Below are 23,055 nucleotides of genomic sequence, written 5' to 3' on the forward strand. Positions count from 1 at the left end.
AGAGAACTTAAGAGAAGCTAGAGCAGGGACAGGAGGAGGGGAAGACATTATTTACGGAGGGACAAAGATTAGAACAAATTGTTGACTTTGCATCAGAAAAAGCATAAGCCAATAATTGAATCTAATCATATTAACAAGTAACACCCACACTGAGGTGGGGGTGGGAGGGAATAAACCTCACCTCTACCCAAAGAAATGAAAAAAAGTAGAAACAATTATGTAGAGAATATAAAATACTTTTTAAAATCTAATTTTAATTTCTTTCATAGGTGATTTAAAGCAAAAAAAATTAATGTTTTGTGGAATTTATAACGTAGAAACAAAATGAATGACAATAATTGTACAGTGATGGGAAGGAGAAATGGGAGTATATTACTGTAAGGTTCTTTTTTTTTTTTTTTGTTTTTTGTTTTTTTTTTTGTTTTTTTTTAATCATCATTTTATTGAGATATATTCACATACCACGCAGTCATACAAAACAAATTGTACTTTCGATTGTTTACAGTACCATTACATAGTTGTACATTCATCACCTAAATCAATCCCTGACACCTTCATTAGCACACACACAAAAATAACAAGAATAATAATTAGAGTGAAAAAGAGCAATTGAAGTAAAAAAGAACACTGGGTACCTTTGTCTGTTTGTTTGCTTCCCCTACTTTTCTACACATCCATCCATAAACTAGACAAAGTGGTGTTTGGTCCTTATGGCTTTCCCAATCCCATTGTCACCCCTCATAAGCTACATTTTTATACAACTGTCTTCGAGATTCATGGGTTCTGGGTTGTAGTTTGATAGTTTCAGGTATCCACCACCAGCTACCCCAATTCTTTAGAACCTAAAAAGGGTTGTCTAAAGTGTGCATAAGAGTGCCCACCAGAGTGACCTCTCGGCTCCTTTTGGAATCTCTCTGCCACTGAAGCTTATTTCATTTCCTTTCACATCCCCCTTTTGGTCAAGAAGATGTTCTCCGTCCCACGGTGCCAGGTCTACATTCCTCCCTGGGAGTCATATTCCACGTTGCCAGGGAGATTCACTTCCCTGGGTGTCTGATCCCACGTAGGGGGGAGGGCAGTGATTTCACCTTTCAAGTTGGCTTAGCCAGAGAGAGAGGGCCACATCTGAGCAACAAAGAGGCATTCAGGAGGAGACTCTTAGGCACAAATACAGGGAGGCCTAGCCTCTCCTTTGCAGCAACCGTCTTCCCAAGGGTAAAACTTATGGTAGAGGGCTCAACCCATCAAACCACCAGTCCCCTATGTCTGTGGTCATGTTAGCAACCATGGAGGTGGGGTAGGCGAATACCCCTGCATTCTCCACAGGCTCCTCAAGGGGGCACGACATCTTTTTTTTTTTTTTTTCCTTGTTTCTCTTTTTTCTTTTTTTTTTTTTTTTTAACTTTCCCTTTTTTAAATCAACTGTATGAAAAAAAAAAGTTAAAAAGAAAACAAACATACAATAAAAGAACATTTCAAAGAGACCATAACAAGGGAGTAAGAAAAAGACAACTAACCTAAGATAACTGCTTAACTTCCAACATGTTCCTACTTTACCCCAAGAAAGTTACATAATATAGCAACATTTCAGTGAACTTGTTCCTACTACATCCATCAGAAATTAACAGACCATAGTCATTTCTGGGCATCCCCAGAACGTTAAATAGCTTATCTGTTCTTCTTGGATTATTGTTCCCCCTTCCTTAATTGCTCTCTACTGCTAGTTCCCCTACATTCTATATTATAAACCATTTGTTTTACATTTTTCAAAGTTCACATTAGTGGTAGCATATAATATTTCTCTTTTTGTGCCTGGCTTATTTCGCTCAGCATTATGTCTTCAAGGTTCATCCATGTTGTCATATGTTTCACCAGATCGTTCCTTCTTACTGCCGCGTAGTATTCCATCGTGTGTATATACCACATTTTATTTATCCACTCATCTGTTGAAGGACATTTGGGTTGTTTCCATCTCTTGGCAATTGTGAATAATGCTGCTATGAACATTGGCGTGCAGATATCTGTTCGTGTCACTGCTTTCCGATCTTCCGGGTATATCATTTTCATTCGTCTCTATATATTTAGCAATTTCTCTTGCTATTTCTTCTTTAACCCACTGATTGTTTAGGAGTGTGTTGTTTAACCTCCAGGTATTTGTGAATTTTCTAAGTCTCTGATGGTTATTGACTTCTAATTGTATTCCATTGTGGTCAGAGAATGTGCTTTGAATAATTTCAATCTTTTTAAATTTATTGAGGCTTGTTTTATGTCCCAGCATATGATCTATTCTGGAGAAAGTTCCGTGAGCACTAGAAAAGTATGTGTATCCTGGTGATTTGGGATGCAATGTCCTGTAGATGTCTGTTAAATCTAATTCATTTATCATATTGTTTAGGTTTTCAATTTCCTTATTGGTCTTCTGTCTGGTTGATCTATCTATAGGAGAGAGTGATGTGTTGAAGTCTCCCACAATTATTGTGGAAACATCAATTGCTTCCTTTAGTTTTGCCAATGTTTCTCTCATGTATTTTGTGGCACCTTGATTGGGTGCATAGACATTTACGATTGTTATTTCTTCTTGCTGAATTGCCCCTTTTATTAGTATGTAGTGGCCTTCTTTGTCTCTCAAAACATCCCTGCATTTGAAGTCTATTTTATCTGAGATTAATATTGCTACACCTGCTTTCTTTTGGCTGTAGCTTGCATGAAATATTTTTTTCCATTTCTTTGTGTCCCTGTGTCTAAGATGAATCTCTTGTATGCAACATATTGATGGTTCATTTTTTTTGATCCATTCTGCGAATCTATATCTTTTAATTGGGGAGTTTAATCCATTTACATTCAACGTTAAAACCGTGAAGGCATTTCTTGAATCGGCCATCTTATCCTTTGGATTATGTTTGCCATATTTTTCCCTCTCTCTATTAATATCCTTTATTGTACCCATACCGAATCTCTTTAGTACTGAACCTTTCTCCAAGTCTCTCTGTCCTGTCTTTGTTTCTCTGTCTGTAGGGCTCCCTTTAGTATCTCCAGTAGGGCAGGTCTCTTGTTAGCAAATTCTCTCAGCATTTCTTTGTCTGTGAAAAATTTAAGCTCTCCCTCAAATTTGAAGGAGAGCTTTGCTGGATAAAGTATTCTTGGCTGGAAATTCCTCTCTCTCTGACTTTTAAATATATCGTGCCACTGCCTTCTCGCCTCCATGGTGGCTGCTGAGTAGTCACTACTTAGTCTTATGCTGTTTCCTTTGTATGTGGTGAATTGCTTTTCTCTTGCTGCTTTCAGAACTTGCTCCTTCTCTTCTATGTTTGACAGTGTGATCAGTATATGTCTCGGAGTGGGTTTTTTTGGATTTATTCTATTTGGAGTTCGCTGAGCATTTATGATTTGTATATTTATGTTGTTTAGAAGATTTGGGAAGTTTTCCCCAACAATTTCTTTGAATACTCTTCCTAGACCTTTACCCTTTTCTTCCCCTTCTGGGACACCAATGAGTCTTATATTTGGACGTTTCATATTATCTATCATATCCCTGAGGTCCATTTCGAGTTTTTCAATTTTTTTCCCCATTCTTTCTTTTATGCTTTCATTTTCCATTCTGTCATCTTCCAGGTCACTGATTCGTTGTTCAACTTCCTCTAGTCTTGTACTATGAGTGTCCAGAATCTTTTTAATTTGGTCAACAGTTTCTTTAATTTCCATAAGATCATCCATTTTTTTATTTAGTCTTGCAATGTCTTCTTTATGCTCTTCTAGGGTCTTCTTGATTTCCTTCATATCCCGTACTAGGGTCTCATTGTTCATCTTTAGTTCTTTGAGTAGCTGCTCTAGGTGTGTCTCTTCTGGTCTTTTGATTTGGGTGCTTGGGCTTGGGTTATCCATATCGTCTGGTTTTTTCATATGCTTTATAATTTTCTGTTGTTTTTGGCCTCGTGGCATTTGCTGACCTTGATAGGGTTCTTTTAGGGTTTGTAGACCAGTTGAAGTCCTTATCTCTAATTTATCAGATCTACAGCTTCGTGGAGTACACTTTCTCTAACTAACCAGCAGGTGGCGTCCACGAGCCACCTGTTCTCCACAAGCCAGATCTCCCCTGCTTAGCCTTTTTGGTGAGTGGGGGAGTGAGTCTTGTGGGGCCCAATTGGTGTCCCAAGCTTGCGTGTGTAGTTGGTGTTGCCTGCCCTGTATGTGGGGCGTGTTTCTGGGCAGTCGGGGAGGGGGGGTGGCCCTAACAATCAAATCTCCCTGATGATCCTAGAGTTTTAAAGCTACTGCAATAGTCTAATCCTTCAGTTCAGTCCTGCCACAGTTTGTCTCTGCCACTGACCCACAAGTCTTTGGTATTGGCGTATGGCTCGTGAGACTTGCAAGTGGGCCCCTCTTCCAGGCTGTGCACCCCGGGTCCTCTGTTGAGGGATGACTGTGCTATGTCACAGGTGAGTGCCGTCCCCCCAGGGCAGTTCTGGGCTGCTGGGCTGTGTTGGGAGGCTCCCAGTCTGCTCAAATGATGGCTGAATGGGGCTCTGTTAATTCACACTGCTCCCCCTTCCCAGCTCTGGGACATTCAGCTGAGGTTGCAGGGAAGGCTAATGTCCACGCCCAGTTTTGTGGTGTGTGCCTGTTATTTGAAGCACTTCCGTCACACTGGGTTGTCTGGGGCAGCTCTGGGCTATGGGGCTGGCGATGGGCAGGAGTGTTTCCTGTCCACCAGGATGGTGGCTGTGAGCGGACACCCCCCTTTTCTTGGGAAGTTGTGTTGTTTAGTGAATTTTCTCAGCCACTGGATTATTGCCTTTTGTCTCAGAGCTCTCTTAGTTCTGCTCTTGACTTGACGTGCCCAAATTTCAATTCTTTGAAGCTTTCTGTATTGAGCTTCTTAGAGTAATTGTTTTAGAAAAAGCAAAAAGGATTTAAAAAAAAAAACAAAAAAAAAAAAACGGCCCTCCTCAGAGATCTAATGGGTTATTGAAATGCTAATAGACAAAGCAACCAGGGCCATTAAGGAAAGGTGCCCAGGGCAGAGAGATCAGCCTTGCTTCGGGATTTGCATATGCGCCTCAAGGCCTGATCTCCGCCCTTCCCCTTTCTGTGTTCACCAGAACTCCAAAAATCCTCTGCTTTTACTTTGGAGCTTCTCGTGTTGTTTTCCTTCTATGCCCGTCTCCTCTCTGCTGGGCTGGCTGCTCTCAGAGTCTCTGGTGTCTGGCCTCAGTCTATCTATGGTTGGAGTTTGAATCAGTAGAATGAGTTTCCGATAAGAGCAGCCACTGCAATTCTCCCTTCTCCTTCCTGGAGCTGACAGCCCCTCCTCCCCCGGGACTGAGCCTGGCAGGGAGGGGCGGGGGTCCCCTGGCCGCAAAAACTTACAGATTTCGCTGATCTCAGCAGTTCCACGTTTTCATGAGTGTTGTATGAAGTATGCCCAAAGACAGATTGCTCTGTGGTGTCCAGTCCACGCAGTTCCTGGCTTTTTACCTACTTTCCTGGAGGAGTAACTAAAACATACCTGTAAGGTTCTTATATTATGCTAGATGTATCATTTGAAGGTAGACTGTGCAGCTAAAGACATATATCATAAATTCTAGAGTAACCATTAAAAAAAAACCAAATTAGGTATATCTAACAAGCTACTACTCAAAAAAGGCTGAAGTGGCTATATTAATATTAGACAACATGGATTTCAGAGCAAGGAATACATTATCAGGAATAAAGAGGGTCTTTTCATAATGGTAAAGGGTCACTTTGTTATATTTATGTACCTAATAACAGTTTCAAAATACATGAAATGAAACCTGACAAACTGAAAAGAGAAATGGATAGTCCACAGTTATATAGTTGGATATATCAGCATTCTTCTCTTCTTAATTGATAGACTCAGTAGACATAAATTAAAGAAATTGAATTCTTAATTTAAAATCTTCCTGAAAGAAATCCCAAGACCCAGATTACTTCATCATTGAATTCAAGCAAACTTTTAAGAAATAATACCAACCTTATACTTTTCTGTAAATAAAGGAAGGAGACACTTACCAGTTCATTTTGTAGGATCAGCGTTATTCCATACACTAAAACCAGACAAAGAAATGACCTATCCCTAATGGACATAGACATGTCCTTATGAATATGTGCATAAGAATTCTCAACTAAATACTAGCAGGTCAAATCCAGGAACTGATTAAAAGAATCATATATCCTGATGGAGTGAACTTTATTCCAGGAATGCAAGATTTATTTCACATTAAAAAAATCAATGTAATTAGCTACCTTAACAGAATAAAGACTAAAACTCATATGATCATCTTAATAGACACAGAAAAAGCATGTGATAAAAATGTAACCCAGAAAACTAGGAGTACAAGACTATTTTTGCTAAAAGATGACAGTTAACACAATACTATAATGGTGAAAGCTTTTTCCCTAAGATCGAGTACAAAGCAACATTATACTAGAGTTCCTAGCTAGTATACTAAGACAAGAGAAAGAAATCTTAGAGGTTTGAAGGAGAGATGTAAAAGTGCCTTTGTTTGCAGATGGCATGATTATATACACTGAAATCCTAAGCAGTCTACCACTCCCTATAAAAAGGCAACTAGAATTAATAAGTGAATATAAAGGTCAACTGTTTTTCAATGTTTAGCCACAAACAGAAAATGAAACATTAAAAAATACCATATAGAGTAGCATCCAAAAAATGAAAATGAAATAGGAATAAATTCAACAAAATATGTGTGAGACACGGACACTGAAAGCTACAAAACATTGCTGAAAATTTTGATGAAGCCCCAGATAAATGGAGAGCATTACCATGTTCTTAGGTAAATCATTCGGCTCAAAATCCTCCCTATCTTTCTTAAACATGCCAAGCATATTTGCACCTCAGACCCTTTGCACTTGCAGATTCTCTCTGACTGGAACATTCTCCCCACATATTCCCTTGTCTTTTCCCCTCACCTCCTTGAGGTCCTTGCTCAAATGTCTCTGAGTGAGACATTCCCTGACTTACCTATAAAATAGCTCCCCCTCCCATTCTCATTCATTTTATTTATCACTGCTGTTTTTTGTTTTTGTTTTTGGCTTCCCTCTCTGGACTGTAAATTGCTACTACAGAAGGACTTTGTGTACTTATGTTCAATGCTAACTATATAATAAGTATGGTTTATTCTGTGGAACACATTACTGTAAAGTGAATTAGCTCATGGAAAGTTGTTGAATAAGAGAGTGATATCAGAATAATGACGAAGGCACATGTTGGATCATATGTCCTTTCCCGCAGCACGTTGTGTTTTGTGCTGCCAAGTATACTACTACAGCTGATCATAGTATGCCTCAGAAATACAGGAATGTGCACATACCAATTCATCTCTCATTCTTGCTCTTGGCAGAGTTTGGCCAAGGGAAGTTTTTGAGGTTGTATGCGGTCTTTGTATATTTTGCCCCGTCTTCATAATTCTGCAGTTTCAGTCCTTCCTTATACCACTTTTCATCAAGCTACCTTGATCTTTTTTAAGGACAGAATTCTATATTTACTACAGTTGTTTTTTATTAAGAATTCAACATGTCTTTTTAAATAGTGGTAGTATTTTTAGTGCCCCAAGCAAAATTGCATGTAAGTGTTCTGTCCCAACTTTAATTTTTCTCATAAGCCTGGTTTTTACTTTGTGGTTTTGCAGAACATGAGGGTTTCTCAGGAACATATGCATTACACTGTACTAGAAATTCTCATTTTATCCCTCAACTGTAGCTTAGAATGAAGTTGCCAGAAGTTGAATTGAGCTTTAGTTCTGTCATCAGGAATTTTTCAATTCCCAAAACATTCTCCTCTTAGGCATTTCAAAAATTAAAATTTTAATGGAGTTATGAAATTTAATGTAGGTTAAGTGCATACATGATCTGAAATCAGATAGACATGGAATTGAACCCTGGTTTTGTCACTTATTAGTCCTGTGACCTTAAAGTAAATTACCTCAGATTTTCTTCTTTATAAAATAGGCATATTAGTTTATCTTAGAGGATTTTGGGGAGTATTGAATGAGAAGAAGTGCATGTGAAGAGCTTAGCACAATTAGTAGTAATCCGGTGAATGTTATTAGTGTCACTGCTATTATTGTTGCTATTGATTTTTATTTTATTCCTCATTTGTAGGATGGGAATAATAGTATGGACTAGAATTGTTCTGAGGATTTAATGAATTAATTCATACAAAAGCTTGGAGCAGTGCCAAGGCATGTTGTTACTTCTCACAGTGTTAACTAAGCTATTGTTAATAGTATGAAAGGATATTTAGAGGGAACTTTTTTCACATTCTGCATACAACTAAAGGAATTAATACTAGTTTTGGAAACTGATTCTCATAGTGGCTAGAAGTTGCAGTTATTCCTGTTGCCACTTGATGGTGCTTCTGCAACATCATTAAGGCATATGTATTGCCTGATACCGTTTCTCTCTCCCGAGCAGCTGAAAATCAATGAGTGAATTAGAAGCAATTAAAGTACTCTCTTGGGCTGAGGTCCCAGGAGTCTGTAAAAAGTGGGAATTTCCTCTAGTGTGCTTTTACATAAGCAAAGCCTAAAAAAGATCACTGGTTGGATCAAATCCTATGATTGCTTTATGTAGTCTATAGTAATTAAAGCAAATGATAATGTTGGAGGAGAATCTGAGTTTTCCTCCTGGCAGAATCTTAAAGGAGGTAGGTTTTTGTAGCTTCTCTTGGCAGCTGAACTATTGGGGTTGCTCTCCTTCCTAAATTTGATCAACTGCTTTTCTGTTCTAGAAGTTTTTGCATGTTTAGGTGTGTGTGTTTGGGAGTATGAAAGGTACATGCTGGAGTGATAAAAGGTACCTACTTGGAAAATGTACAGAGCTATATAAGTTGTGTTTGAATGTGACTGCAGGAGGAAGACCGGAGGAATGAAACTGGAGGGGTGGGTTGGGGCTTTGCTAAGAGATATTCATAATGATGATCAAATTGAGGTGTTTAAGTAGTAGAGAGAACATACTTGTGAGCATACACCATTTTCTGTTAACCTTATTTTTATTTTTATTAATGTAATAGGTATATAATTTTGGAAATCAGATAGTACTATAAGCCAGTAACAACAACAGCAGCAGCAACCACAACAACAAATTCTTGCCCCATTCCCACCTGTTGGTCACCTTCCCCAAACATTTTTTGGCTATTTTTTTTGTGCTATTCAACTCCATATTCCCTAGTCATATGCTTTTACCATTTAAAAAGATTAATTTTAGAAATTTTCTCTTGTTGTATAAGGTAAGCATTTAATACTTTTATACTACTAAACATTCCTAGCTTCTCTCCCTCCATCTTTTCAAATAGTAATGATACCTGTTTTTGTTAACTGCTAAACCAAGTAATACTACTTACTCCCAAAACCAGTATTAATTCCTTGAGCTGTATGTATAATTTTCCTTCCTTGGACTTTTTGTTCTTAGTTTACAGTGCGTTCATTGTTAAATTTGTCTAGATTTCAAGGCACTATTCCTGCTTTATCCCAAGCTTGCAAAAGAATGGTCAGACACCTCGGAATTCTGTTTTCCATACAAATTCTATTAATACCACCGTCTCCCCGCCCCCCCCCCTCCCCGCTCCAGAGGCATCTTCAACTTTCTTCTCATTCTGTTCTGAACTAGTTGCTCTCTAGGCCCATTTGCCCTTTACCTCACTCTATTAGAGCTTGAGTTTGTTTGTTTTCATTTCTTCCTCTTTCTTGGTTTGATAAATCAGTCCCCTATTAGCTGTCTTGGGGTGCATGGGAGCTAAAGATTTTTAGATCTTTCATGTTTGGAAATGCCTTTATTTTACCCTCTAATTTGATACATGGTTTTGGCTAGGTGTAGGTTGAAAATACTTTTTGGATGACATTGCCTTTTTAGTCTTCTTGATTCTGGTGTTGCTATTGAAAAGTCTGAATAGTTGATAGTTGTTCTCGATTGTTTAATGTGGCCTCATTTGTTTCTCTGCAAGCTTTTATAATGTTCTCTTTATCCTGGTGTTCTGAAATTTCTCCATGATGTGCCTTGTATGGATCTTATTTTATTCATCATGCTAGGTACATGGTATGTCTTTCAGTCTAAAGATTGATTCTATACATTGTCTGTTATTAATCTCTATTCCTCTTCCTTGCTTACCTTAACATTTCTGAAGTATACTATATGTATTTACTTAATTTTGTTTTATTGTCTGTCTCCCTTTACCATAATGTAAGACCCACAAGGTTAGTGATTTTTTTCTGTGTGTTCAGTTGAATTTCCATTTAGAACAATGCCTAACGTATAGGACAGGCTAGCCACAGGAAGTGGTCACGATGATATCTAGGAGAAGAGTATTCCAGGTTGGGGTTTCGAAAGAGTGTATTGCAAAGCCCTGAGGTGGGAATCTGCCTAACCTATTTCTGGAACACAATAACGGAGCCAGGATTGTCAGCTTGATCAGAGTAAAATAATGCAGAAAATGATGAGGTCAGGTAGAAAGTGGGAGGTGGGCAATATGTATGAGGACATTTTAAGGACTTCTGCTTTTATGCTTTGTGAGAGATTAGAATTGTAGGTGTATCATAACCTGTTGGGTGCCATAAGTTTGGAGTTCAAGGGACACAGTCTGGATGGTGATGTAAATTTGAATCATCGGTATGTTTGTAGAACTTAAAGCTAGGAGAAAATCACCAAGGGAATGGTGAAGACAGAAAAGAGAAGAATTTACAACAGTTTTTAAAGGTCAGAGAGATGAGGAGAAAACAGCAATAAAGATTTGAAGGTGACCAGATTGGTGGTAAAACCAGGAGGATTTTCAGGCAGAAAAGGATGAAGAACTGTTTCAAATACTGCTATTAGGATGAGCAGTTAAGTAGAAATGAGCATTGGATTTAGCAATATGGAGATCATTGACTTCAGTGAGAGCAGTTTTGGTGGAGTTGTGAGAGAGTTTGGGGGGGTAGTAATAACAAAACCTGATTGGAATAGTCGAGAATAGGGAGAAAAAAAACTAGACAGGTTTTTTTTTTTAATTGTGAACTTTAACATCTATACATAATAACGATAACTTTCAAAGTATGATTTCACAAGTTGTTAGAAAGCAGATTTCAAAGAATGTCATGGGTCACAGTTCCACAACTTCAGTCATTTCCGTTATTGTAAAATACAACATACATACAGAAAAGGTATCAACTCTCGATGTACAGCCCAACAAGCAGTCATATAGGTAATTTCAAAAATTATGGGTTACAGTTCCACAGTCTCAGTCCCTTCCTTGTTATGCAATACAAGGTAAATACAGAAAGGTGAAGACCTTCAAGGCACAATTTAACAAGCAGCTATAGATAGAGTAAATCCCATAGGATGCTATAGGCTACAGTTCCACCATGTCATTTACCTCCTTCCAGCCATTCCAACATCCCAGCATCCAAAAAATACGTATAATTATATAGAATTTCAGCGTTCATAGACCTTTGTTAAATCTTATTTTGTTTGTTGCTACTCCTTCCTCTCACTTAATCTCTTTCTTTATCTTCAGGGGGCCTAGGCAGTGAACATCCTAACTTGTTCATATTGAAAGGGGGTGTCGACAGTATAGGGAAGGGGGCTGCATCTAATTGTTGATCTTAAAGAGGCTTTTGCCTCTTGGGTTTTAGGACTTGTCTGGTATAGGAATACTCGGGTGGATTTAAGTTTCTGAAAGATAAAACTTAGTGAGTGAATCTTTTATAGAATCTCAGGTAGGGACCTAGGTATTTGGGAACTACTTTTGGTAAGGGTGTGGCATACTGTGGCCATTTGGGATGTCTAGCTCGAGCTTGCATAAGAGAAACCTCCAGGATGCTCTCTCAACCCTATTTGTGATCTCTCAGCCACTGTGACCTCAGCTTGTTACCTTTCTTTTTTCCCCCTTTTGGTCAAGTAGGCATTTTCAGTCCCTCACTGCCAGGGCCAGGCTCTCCCCTGGGAATCATGTAGAGATGGTTCTTATAGGTACCTTTCAGTGAGTTTTGTTATAAAGAGAGAGATGGGGAGGGTTGGTGGGAAAGGATGCTTAATCTCCAGAATAAATTTAAGAGGTTTAGAAGTCAAATCTACTAGTTGTGATTGATTCTGTGAGGTGGTGAGGGAAACCCAAGGCATGTAGGATGAGTTTTCTACCTTGAATGATTAGTTAGGCAAGCTAGCTTAAAAACAGCTTTAATTTTTACAAATTTTCTAATGCTATCTAGTTTCCACCTTAGGGGCTTTAGAACTTTCAGTCTGTGTCCTAAGTTTTTTAAATCTTTTTTTTTTATTGTTGAATATAACATATATGCATAGAAGTGATAATTTTCCAAGTGCAATTTAACAGGTAGAGAGCATATTTCAAAAAAATATTACAGGTTACAGTTCCACAGTTTCAGTTATTTCCTTATTATGAAATATAACATATATACACAAAGGTAATATCTTTCAAAGTATGATTTAACAAGTAGACATAGGAAATTTCCAAAGTTGTTACGAGTTATAGTACCATAGTTTCAGTTATTTCCTTATTGTGAAAAAAACATACATACAAATTAGCTTTCAAATTACAGTTTAACAAGTACCTATAGAACAAATTTCAAAGGATGCTATGGGTTACAATTCTACCATTTCAAGTCTTTCCTTCTAGCTATTCTAATACCCTACAACTAAGAAAAAGAAAATTATATAAACGTTAATTCATAATTCTTTGATAAATTCCATCTTGTCTGTTGCTACTTCTTCCTCTAGTTTAATCACTTTCCTGATCTACAGGGATGTCTAGGCAGTGACCACCCTAACCTCTTCATGTTGAAAAGGGGTGTCAACTTAAAGGGGACACATGTAGTTGATGTTCTTGAAGAGGCTGTTGCCTCTGGCTTTTGTGACTTAGCTGTCATAGTAGCACTCTAAAGGATTTAAGACTCTGAAGAATAAACATGGTGAGTGAAACTTTTATCGAGTCCCAGATAGGGATCCAGGTATTTTTTTTACAGTTTTCAGGACTACTGTTGACTTGGGCTTATCATGTTGTGTTCATTTGGCATATCAAGCTGAAGCTTGGATAGGAGTAACCTCCAGGACAGCCTCTTGACTCTGTTTGAATTCCCTTAGCCTCTAAAACCTTATTTTGTTGCCTTTCTTTTCCCTTTTTTTGTCAAAAAGGCACACTCAACCCTCGATGCCAGGGTCAGGCTCATTCCCAGAGTCCATGTCTCACGTCGCCAAGAAGACTCATTCATCTTGGGGATCTTGTCCCATGTTGGGGAGGGGGTGATGAATTTATTTGCAGAGTTAGGCTTAGAGAGAGAAAGTCTACATTTGAGCAACAGAAGAAGTTCTGTGGAGGTGACTCCTAGGCATAATTACAGGTGGGTTTAGCTAGTCTCCACTTTACAACCATAAGTTTCACCTGAGCAAGCCTCAAGATCAAGGGCTAGACTTATAAAGCAGGGTGTTCCTAAATTCACATAGCATGTGTTATCTCCACTATAATCCATCCATCTCTCACATTCTCATCACTTAGCTGTACAATCCTCATCACTCTCCTTTTTAAACAATTCTCGTGACCCAGAACATCTGGTAGCTCTTGTCAGCCCTTAATTATTTGTCCCTAGTACTTGTGTAATACTATTATTGTATCCCTATTAATTATAGTCCCTAGTATGCAATATGTAGATTTTTCCCTATGCCCTTCTGTTGTCAACTCTCTGCACTAGTGTCATACCTTGAAAGTATATCATGCAAGCACCTATATCTATATTTGTGGTGCTGATCTGTGGGAAACATGCCTTTAAACAACCTGTTTCAATCTTATTCGCCTTCATACAGCTCTGATACTTATAATCCCATTAACAAATAATCGTCACCCATATCCATTACTATACCTTTGAATTTACCATCATTAACATATATGAACATATTGGATTATCATTCCTCCTCACCAGCTACTGCCTATCACTATTCTACATTATAAGAAGTTGGTTTTACATTGTTCAGATAGTTCACAGAAGTGGTAACATACAGTATCTCTCCTTTTGTGTCTGACTTATTTCACTCAGAATTGTATCTTCAAGGTCCATCCATGTTGCCATATGTTTCAGGACCTTGTTGGGTCTTACTGCTGCATAGTATTCCATCAAATCTATATACCACATTTTGTTTATCCACTCATCTGTTGAAGGACACTTGCATTGTTTCCATCTCTTGGCAATTGTGAACAATGCTGCTATGAACATCGGTGTACAAATGTCTGTTCATGATACTGCTTTCAAGTCTTCTGGGTATATACTGTAAAGTGGAATTGCCAGATCATAGGGTAATTCAATATCTAGCATTCTGAGAAACTGCCAAACTGTCTTCCAGAGTGGCTGTACCATTATACAGTCCCACCAGCAGTGAATAAGAGTTCCAATTTCTCTACATCCTCTCTAGCATTTGTAATTTCCTTTTTGTTTGATGGCAGCCATTCTTATCGGTGTGAGATGATAGCTCATTGTTGTCTTAATTTGCATCTCCTTAATAGGTAGTGAAGAACATTTTTTTTCATGTGTTTTTTAGCCATTTATATTTCTTCAGAGAAATGTCTTTTCATATCTTTTGCCCATTTTATAATTGGGCTGTTTGTACTATGTCGTTGAGTTGTAGGATTTCTTTATATATGCAAGATAATCAGTCTCTTATCAGATACATGGTTTCCAAATATTTTCTTCCATTGTATTGGCTGCCTCGTCAACTTTTTGGCAAATTCCTTTGAGATACAGAAGCTTTTGATTTTGAGGAGTTCCCATTTATCTATTTTTTTCTTTCATTGCTTGTGCTTTGGGCGTAAGGTTTAAGAAGCAACCTCCTAATACTAGGTCTTGAAGATTTTTCCTTATGTTGTCTTCTAGGAGTTTTATGGTACTGTCTCTTATATTGAGGTCTTTGATCCACTTTGAGTTAATTTTTATATAGGGTGTGAGGTAGGGGTCCTCTTTCATTCTTCTGGATATGGCTATCCAGTTCTCCCAGCCCCATTTGTTGAAGAGACTGTTCTGTCCCAGTTCACTGGATTTGGGGGCCTTATCAAAAATCGGTGAACCACGTATCCAGGAGTCTATTTCCAAACTCTCAATTCGATTCCGTTGATCAATATATCTATCTATATGCCAATACCATGCTGCTTTGACCACTGTAGCTTCATAGTAGACTTCAAAGTCTTTAAATGTAAGTCCTTTGTTCTTCTTTTTTAGGATGGTTTTGGCAATTTGAGGCCCCTTTCTATTCGAGAATAAATTTAGTAACTAGCTTTTGCAAAGTAGGTTATTGGAATTTTGGTTGGGATTGCGTTGAATCTGTGGATGAGTTTGGGTAGAACTGACATCTTAACAATATTTAGTCTTCCTATCCATGAGCATGGAATATTCTTTCCACCTATTTAGGTCCTGTTTTTTTTTCTTTTAGTAAAGTTTTGTAGTTTTCTGCATAGAGGTCTTTTATGTCCTTTGTTAAGTTTATTCCTAGGTACTTGATTTTTTAAGTTACTATTGTAAATGGAATTTTTATTTTGATTGCCTCTTTAGTTAGGTCATTTTTAGTGCATAGGAACATTACTAACCTATGTGCATTAACCTTATATCCCGCTACTCAGCTGAATTTATTAGCTCAAGTAGCTTTGTTGTTGAATTCTCAGGATTTTTCAAATATAAGATCATATCATCTGCAAATAATGAGTTTTACTTCTTCCTTTCCAATTTGGAAAACTTATATCTTTGTCTTGGCAAATTGCTCTGGCTACAACTTCTAGCACAATGTTGAATAATAAAGGCTTTCTTTATGAGAATCTCAGTGAAAGAATTTATACCTCCAGCCAGTTATTACATTTGCTATTAATAGCCAGGAACCATTTTTTATCTAAATTTGAATCCTCAAACCTGAATGAGGCACAAACGCTGGTATCAGAAGCTTCTTTATGGTCTCCTTTTGCCCGTGAGCAGATTTGTTTTTCTAGGTGATTCTTTCACTAAGGCTGTAGCGCTTTCTAGGTTTTAGGCAGAGTTCTTAGTTCCAGTATTTGCCTCATAATGGCCCAGTATGACTCCAGTATGTCTCCAGTATGACTGTTGTAACTCAAGCCCTTTGGTTACCAAGTTATAGCCTCTGTCCCTGTCTCTCAGGTGTAACTAAAACCTGATTATCTGCTCTGGTTTTCAGTTTCCTCTGGTTTTGGCCCATAAGCATTTCTCTTAGTTTCTTGAAAATACATCTGATATATGTAACATTTTTTGGTGTTTTGTAGTGGGATAAATTCCATTTTATTGAGTCAGCTCTGTTGTCAGGACTGGACAACTAACCTTCTCTGCAGATTTACTTAATATTTCTTTTCTAAATTGATTTATTAGCCTCTTCTCCTTTGCATTTTGCTCTTCGCTTATTCAATTTATTACCCTCTAGGCAAATGGGCCAGTTATTATCATCAATCATAAGATGATGCAGTCACACAGCAGCTTCAGAATTCTGATATACAAAGTGTAAGGATGCATGTCAGAACTTAGAGTATACCTACGGAGTTTGGAGTCACTGCCATAATGTCCTGATTCTTCTAGCAGTGTTAAATTTGTAGCTCATGCCTTTATCTGGATTGATTGTTCTAAAGGTTCCTTTTTCTTTCTTTAGGTACTTTCCACTTTGCCAAATAAGCCATACAGGGGGGTACTTTCAAAGACTTGGCACTTCTGATCTTTGACACATACTTTAGCAATTACAGGCTTTTTAAATTTTTTTAATCATCTTTCTAGTGTCATGCATGCCCCTAGCTGCCTTCTTTCAACTTTACTCACAGACGTCTTTGTTCTTTGTACTTATAATATTGTGCTACCATCACACAGTATTGTGCTATCCATTTCTGGATCTATACAGTCAGTGCTGTTGAACATTCTATACTCCTTTAGCATCAAATGTCTGTCTCTGTCCTCTTTCTATCTGCTGATAACCTGTGTTCTCAGCTTTAACTCCCCAAGTTTACTCATTAATGTTAGTTCATATTAGTGAGCTCATATGTTATTTGTCCTTTTGTTTCTGGCTAACTTTGCTCAACATAATGTCCTCAGTTTCAGACTTTATATGTTCTATTCTTTTGATATTTTCCCCTTCTAAAACAAATACTTGGATTTTGTTACAGTTTTATTTCCTAATGGAAATGTTATATTTCCCTTGGAACACTTCAGGCTGCATCCCACAGATCTTGATGTGTTTTCATATTCCTTCTATTGACATTTTTTCTAATTTTCATTGTAATTTCTTCTTTGACTCATGTATTTCCAAATATTTAGGGATTTTTCCAGATGTCTTTCTGTTATTAATTTCCAATTTTTGTTGTGGTCAGAGAACATACTTTGTATGCTTTCAGTACTCTTAAATGTATTGAAACGTCTCTTATGGCCCTAAATGTTTTCTCAATAGATGTTCAGTATGTACTTGAAAAGAATGTATATTTTTGTTGTTGCTGGATAGAGATTTATATAAATGCCAGTTAAACCAAATTGTTGATAATGTTGTTCAGGTTTTCTGTATCATTTTTATTTTCTGTCTACTTGTTTTTTTTCAGTTATTGAGAAAGGGGTATTGAAATCTCCAACTATAATTAATTGTGGATTTGTCTATTTCTTTTTGCAATTCTGTTAGCTTTTGCTTCATTTATTTTGAAGCCCTGTGTTATTAGGTGCATAAACCAGTAATTTTTAAATTTAATATCTTTAGTATTTTTATGTCTTCTTGATGGATTGATCCCTTTATGAAATGACCTTCTTTATCCCTGGTAGTATTCTTTTGCTCTGCAATCTAGTGAAGCCTATATTTTTTCCTACTAGGAAATGTCTTTTATTTTTATATGTTAAAATATTAGATATTTAACATTTTAATTTCTTATGTTCTAATTTGTAGAAACTCTATAACTGTTCCTCATGCCAGCATATGTCTTACATTCAGGTTTAAAATTGAATCCATTTGCTCAGAATTGTACATTTAAGGAAGAGACATAGACAAACACAGATTTTTAAAATGTTAAGAATTTTTACTCCAATGAATTTTAATACAGATAATCACAGGGCCACAGTTACAGTTTACTTTTTTTCTGTGTTGTAGGAATAGACTTTAAGATCAAAACAGTTGAATTACAAGGAAAGAAGATCAAGCTACAGATATGGTAAGCGATACTAACTTACTCACTTTATATATAATGTAATGGCAGATTCCTGAAGGTTTCACATTGAAATTCTTCCTTGTCACCTGTTTAGATTCTGAGAAACTTGCTTTCTAACACTAACAATAAGGTGAAGTAAAAAAAATTTATTGCCATGGACTTTGGACTGACTGTTCTGCATCTTCGACTTGGTCTGTGAACTTGAGCAAGTTATATGCTGTGCTCTGTGAGCCTCTTGTATCTTCAAATGTAAAAAGGAGATATACCTCCTATTTCAAAGGATTGTTACAGGGATTACCTGAATAATTTATGTAAAGCCTCTAGCACAACGCTTTGCTGAGGAACATCTAGTTAAAAAAAAAGTTAATATATAATCCTTTTGTTGTTTTGAGAGTCTTAAACTAAAATTTATTTTCTTAAATGCGATTATAACTTTCAACAGGTATTATTTTTATTAGTTTGTATACGGTTTTCCTGTATAAGAGTACAATAAAATTCCTTAAGTTTATATTCGGGTTTGAATTATAGACGATTTAAAATTAAATGGCAATATTTTTCAGTGAATATTATGCGTTTTTTATGTATTATGTGCATTAAATACTGATAATGACCCTATGAAGTATGTGTTATTCCTTTTTTTTAAACAGCTTTATTAAGGTATAACTGACATAATAAACTGCACATATTTAAAGTGTACAACTTGGTTAAGTTTTGGCATGTGTATATATCAGTGAAACCATCACTGCAACCAAGGTAATGAACATATCCATCACCTTAAAAGTTTCTTTGAGTCTCTTTGTAATCCCTCTTTCTCCTCTACCCTTGGTCCCAGGCAACCATTGATCTGCTTTCTGTTACTTTAGTTTTCATTTTCCAGTACTTTTTATTAATGGAATCAGACAGTTTTTCTTTTTTTGCGGTGTGTGTGGATGGTCTGGCTTCTTTCATTCCGCATAATTATTTTGAAAATTATCAATGATTTTATTTTTTTTTTATTTTTAATTTCAGAGTAACATTTATTATAATTTTAAAAACATACAAACAAATACACTTGATATCCACATTCAATATGAAATAAACGTATGTAGCCATTGTATTTGTGGGAGAACTGTTCTGGGTTTTGTCCAGCTGGAACCCAAATCATCGATGATTTTATATGTGTCAGTGATTCATTACTTCAAATATAAATTAGATCATGGTTGTCATTCCTTCCCCTATTTGTAACCCTTTTGACTTACCATTGCATTTCAAAAGCAAGTCCAAACTCCACATCCAAATTTCTTACCACAGTTTACAGGATGGGCCCCTGCCCACCTCTCTGACCTCATCCTGGGCTGTATTTTTTTTTTCCCTTTGTATTTATAGTCTCTACCCCAATTGATATCTATTCAGTTCCATAACACTGACAGGCTCTTTTCCAAATTAATACCTTTATACATGCCCTGTCCTTATGTCTCCTCCCCTCCCCCCAAAGAAGCTAGACTGAGCCTTCTAAAGTACCACTCCATTTCAGGGGCTTCCCATTTCAACAGGAATAAAAATGGAGGACTCCACATTCTGGGTACTGCCCACCTCTGTCCTCATCTCTCACCAGCTTTGCTCCAACCACTCTGCCCTTTTCTTCTTTACTTGAGCATGCCAAGCATGTTACTATCTCAGGCCCTTTTACTGTTCTTCTGTTTGGAATGCTTTTCCTGAGATTTTTGCCCTGCTTCCTACTCTCATTCATCTCTCAATTTATTGTGATCTTCACAGAGAGACCTTGCATAGGACTGCCTACAGCAGGCCAGTCCCTCCAGGCACAGTCACATTTGTCCTAGTAATCTCTGTCATAGTATTTTTCAATATCTGAACTTACCTTATTTTAAAATGTTTTTTTAGTTCCTCCCACTAGCTTTTTTTTCCTTTCAAATCACTTTTACCTAAGATAGATATGTGCACTGCCTGCTTGATAAGAGCCATATTGCTCGAGAGACGTTGCTTGTATACCTGATACAGAGGATCCCATTATCAAAGGCAGTTAGCAAGTCTAGATAACTTTAATCTGTATGAGAAAGAGACAGGGAGAGACATAATTCCACAGTCATGTTCTCAAATTAACCACAAATTATTCCTTTGGGGGGTAATATACAATTTTTTACAGATGCAACATCAATCATAATAAGTATCTCATTTTGAAAAACCAAAATCCTGGGTATAATAGAAAAGAGGCACTTCCAATAGTTTGAACCCTACGGTGAGCAAGTTAATGCTTTCCAAACAAAATTAAGAGCATCAAGTTACTAAAATTTATCCACACTTTAAAGCATTCATTAATTAATCTGTAAACATAAAAGAACACATTTTATGAGAAAATAAAGATCAATATTTTTAAGTTCAGGAGAAGTACAAGTAAAATCTCAGAAAAAAAACCACCATTACCTCTGCATTGTACACACTAGAAGCTATGCTTTCCTAGGCAGTAGGGAATATGCTTTTTTAAACTGAATATATACTCAAATATAACCTTTGCTGTTCTGGTATTTAATTTGTTTACATATTTTTAAATTTAATAATAAATTTTAATTTGCTACACATTTAACATAATGTTTGGAAAATTCATTTCACCACCTCGATTGCAGTTTTCTGGCAACAGAAAAGAATTGCACAACTCCTACACTGTTGCATTTCATAGACTGTACATATATGTTGCATGCAAGAATAAAGTATGTAAATTCTGAAACAAAGAAATACAAGTAAGACTGTCAGGAAAATATTTTTGTGGCAAACTGCAAATATCTTAGGGGACAGCATCAAAAATTCACATCCCAGTTTCAGCAAAACATGGATTGTGTAAGTAGTACAATAAGGCAATCAAATGTACAACCTCTGTATATATTCACTAAGGAATCAGTATGTTTGGAAGTTTCAGAATTCAACATATGAAAATAAAATTCCAAATGCATAGGCACAAAATAAGATTAACTTTTTAATATGAGAAACAGCTTAACAGCTTAACCATATACTAATAAAAAATACAATGATAGCAAATTTAAGATTCTTAATAAAATGAAATACAAAGGTGCAATATTAGGCCAATATTTGTTTGAAAATATATGGAAATTGCGGGCTTTTTCTTTTATATAGTATTTCCTCTTCTGCTCTCATTCTAATTCTTCCCACTTATCAATAAGATTACCTTTGCTTTGTCGTCTAATACGGAGCAGCTTTCCAGCTGACTGATGCTCCACCGAATTATCTCCTGAGCTGATCCGGCTAGTGTATTTAGTAGAGCCTTTAGTAGCATCTTCCCAGACTGGCCAGGACATATGGTCACTCGAGGTGATACTTGAATCAGCTGCTACATCTTCGAGACTGATTTTTGGAGATTCCCAACCTTCAATCTCATTTTTTTTTTTTCCTAGACTGTATATTCTGTTTTAAAACCAAATTGTCCCCAAATCCAGATTTCTTCTATGTCTTCGGCTCTTCCTTTACTCGTAAATTAGTTCCTTTAGACTTGGGAGATTTACATCTTTCGAGTAGATGTTGTTCACCACCCTTATTAAACAGAGAAGTCACTTCCTGAAGCTCTGAAACTTGCTCCCGGAACCCCTGCGGGGGCGGCAGGGGCGGCTTCTCCTCCTGCAGGTGCTGTTCCTCGCGGGAGTCGCGCAGAAGCGCTTTGCTCTTGTTTGGCTTCCACATGCTCCCGGGCGCTGGCGAGCCGGTGGATGCTCGAAGTTGACCGCCGCTGCCCGTTGCAGCTCCAACTGCCCCTGGTGCTAGCTGCTGCCTCCGCCGCCGGCCGGTGCGCTCAGCCGTGTTAGCTGAGTGTAAGGTTTTTGAGGGTGAGGATTCCGTCTTTTTCTTTATGGTTATATCCCCAGCACCTAGAACAGATCCTGGCAAATAGAGATATCAGTAAATATTTGTTAACCGAATGACTTTCTTAGGTTGTTTGCTCTTCATACTTCACTGCTCAACTTAAGCATCATCTCAAGAGAGGACTTTCTTGATCATTCCATCCAGGTTACTTCCTTCCTCCATCTTACCCCATTCTCTGTCAGTCCACCTTATTTCCTTTACTAGGATTAATCACAATTTGTGATTATATATTTGTTCACTTGTTTGTTCCTGTACCCACTGGAATATAAGCTCTGAGAGGGTAGATATCAAGCTTTTTACTTTTGAAATTTTTTTAAATGAAGATAAACAATTTTAACTCATGGTGTTTTGGTTGTGGGGAAATTACACATTATGAGGAAATCCAGGTCTTGTTATAGTAAAACTTAACATGTGACATTTCACATCCTAATTTAAAAATTAAGAATTAGATGCATTATATTACCCAAAAGACAGAAGTTAGGAAATTTGTGCCTCTGCCGTGCAGAGCAGATTGATATTGTCTCTGGCCTGTTCCACTGCCTTCCATGCCCAGACTAAAAATAACTGTCATAGTAGCCACCAGAGTACACAGCTTCCCTGCCCCTGCCTTTGGGGCTAGCAATTAAGGAGATAAACTGTTTTAGTTCCTAGGAACTTATCACTCTTCATTATGATAATGTTAGTTGGGGAAAAAAGGAATTTCACAACATTCTTTTAGCTGTATCTATTATTTTATGTAAGAAAAATTCTCTGCCATTGACTAATTTCAGAAACCTGATCAAACTGTGTAGACTGGGAAGAGAAAACTTAATAGCAGAGGAAAACCAAGCAAATGATTTTGAAAGAGGCTGAAAAGCCTGTATTATGGTGACACAAAAAGGCATTGTGAACTGGTACAGTGTTTAATTGCTCTTCGGATATTAACACCTCATTGTGCTGATTGGATTCAACCTACTGTCTTTAGACCTGGCCATATGTGAGCATGCAAACCTAAGAATAATTTGTCAGAT

The 23,055-nt window shown here is 37.2% G+C and overlaps 1 protein-coding gene across 1 annotated transcript in view; it reads left to right on the top strand.

Moving 5' to 3' along the window:
- Positions 1-23,055, top strand: part of RAB10 (RAB10, member RAS oncogene family) — a 111,802-nt gene that overhangs the window by 57,944 nt on the left and 30,803 nt on the right. The window contains exon 2 of the mRNA XM_037812634.1: positions 18,121-18,181. Coding sequence (XP_037668562.1) covers positions 18,121-18,181 — 61 coding nt within the window. The remainder of the gene's footprint in view (positions 1-18,120; positions 18,182-23,055) is intronic.

Source organism: Choloepus didactylus, chromosome 20, assembly GCF_015220235.1.
Source record: "Choloepus didactylus isolate mChoDid1 chromosome 20, mChoDid1.pri, whole genome shotgun sequence".
Classification (NCBI taxonomy): domain Eukaryota; kingdom Metazoa; phylum Chordata; class Mammalia; order Pilosa; family Megalonychidae; genus Choloepus; species Choloepus didactylus.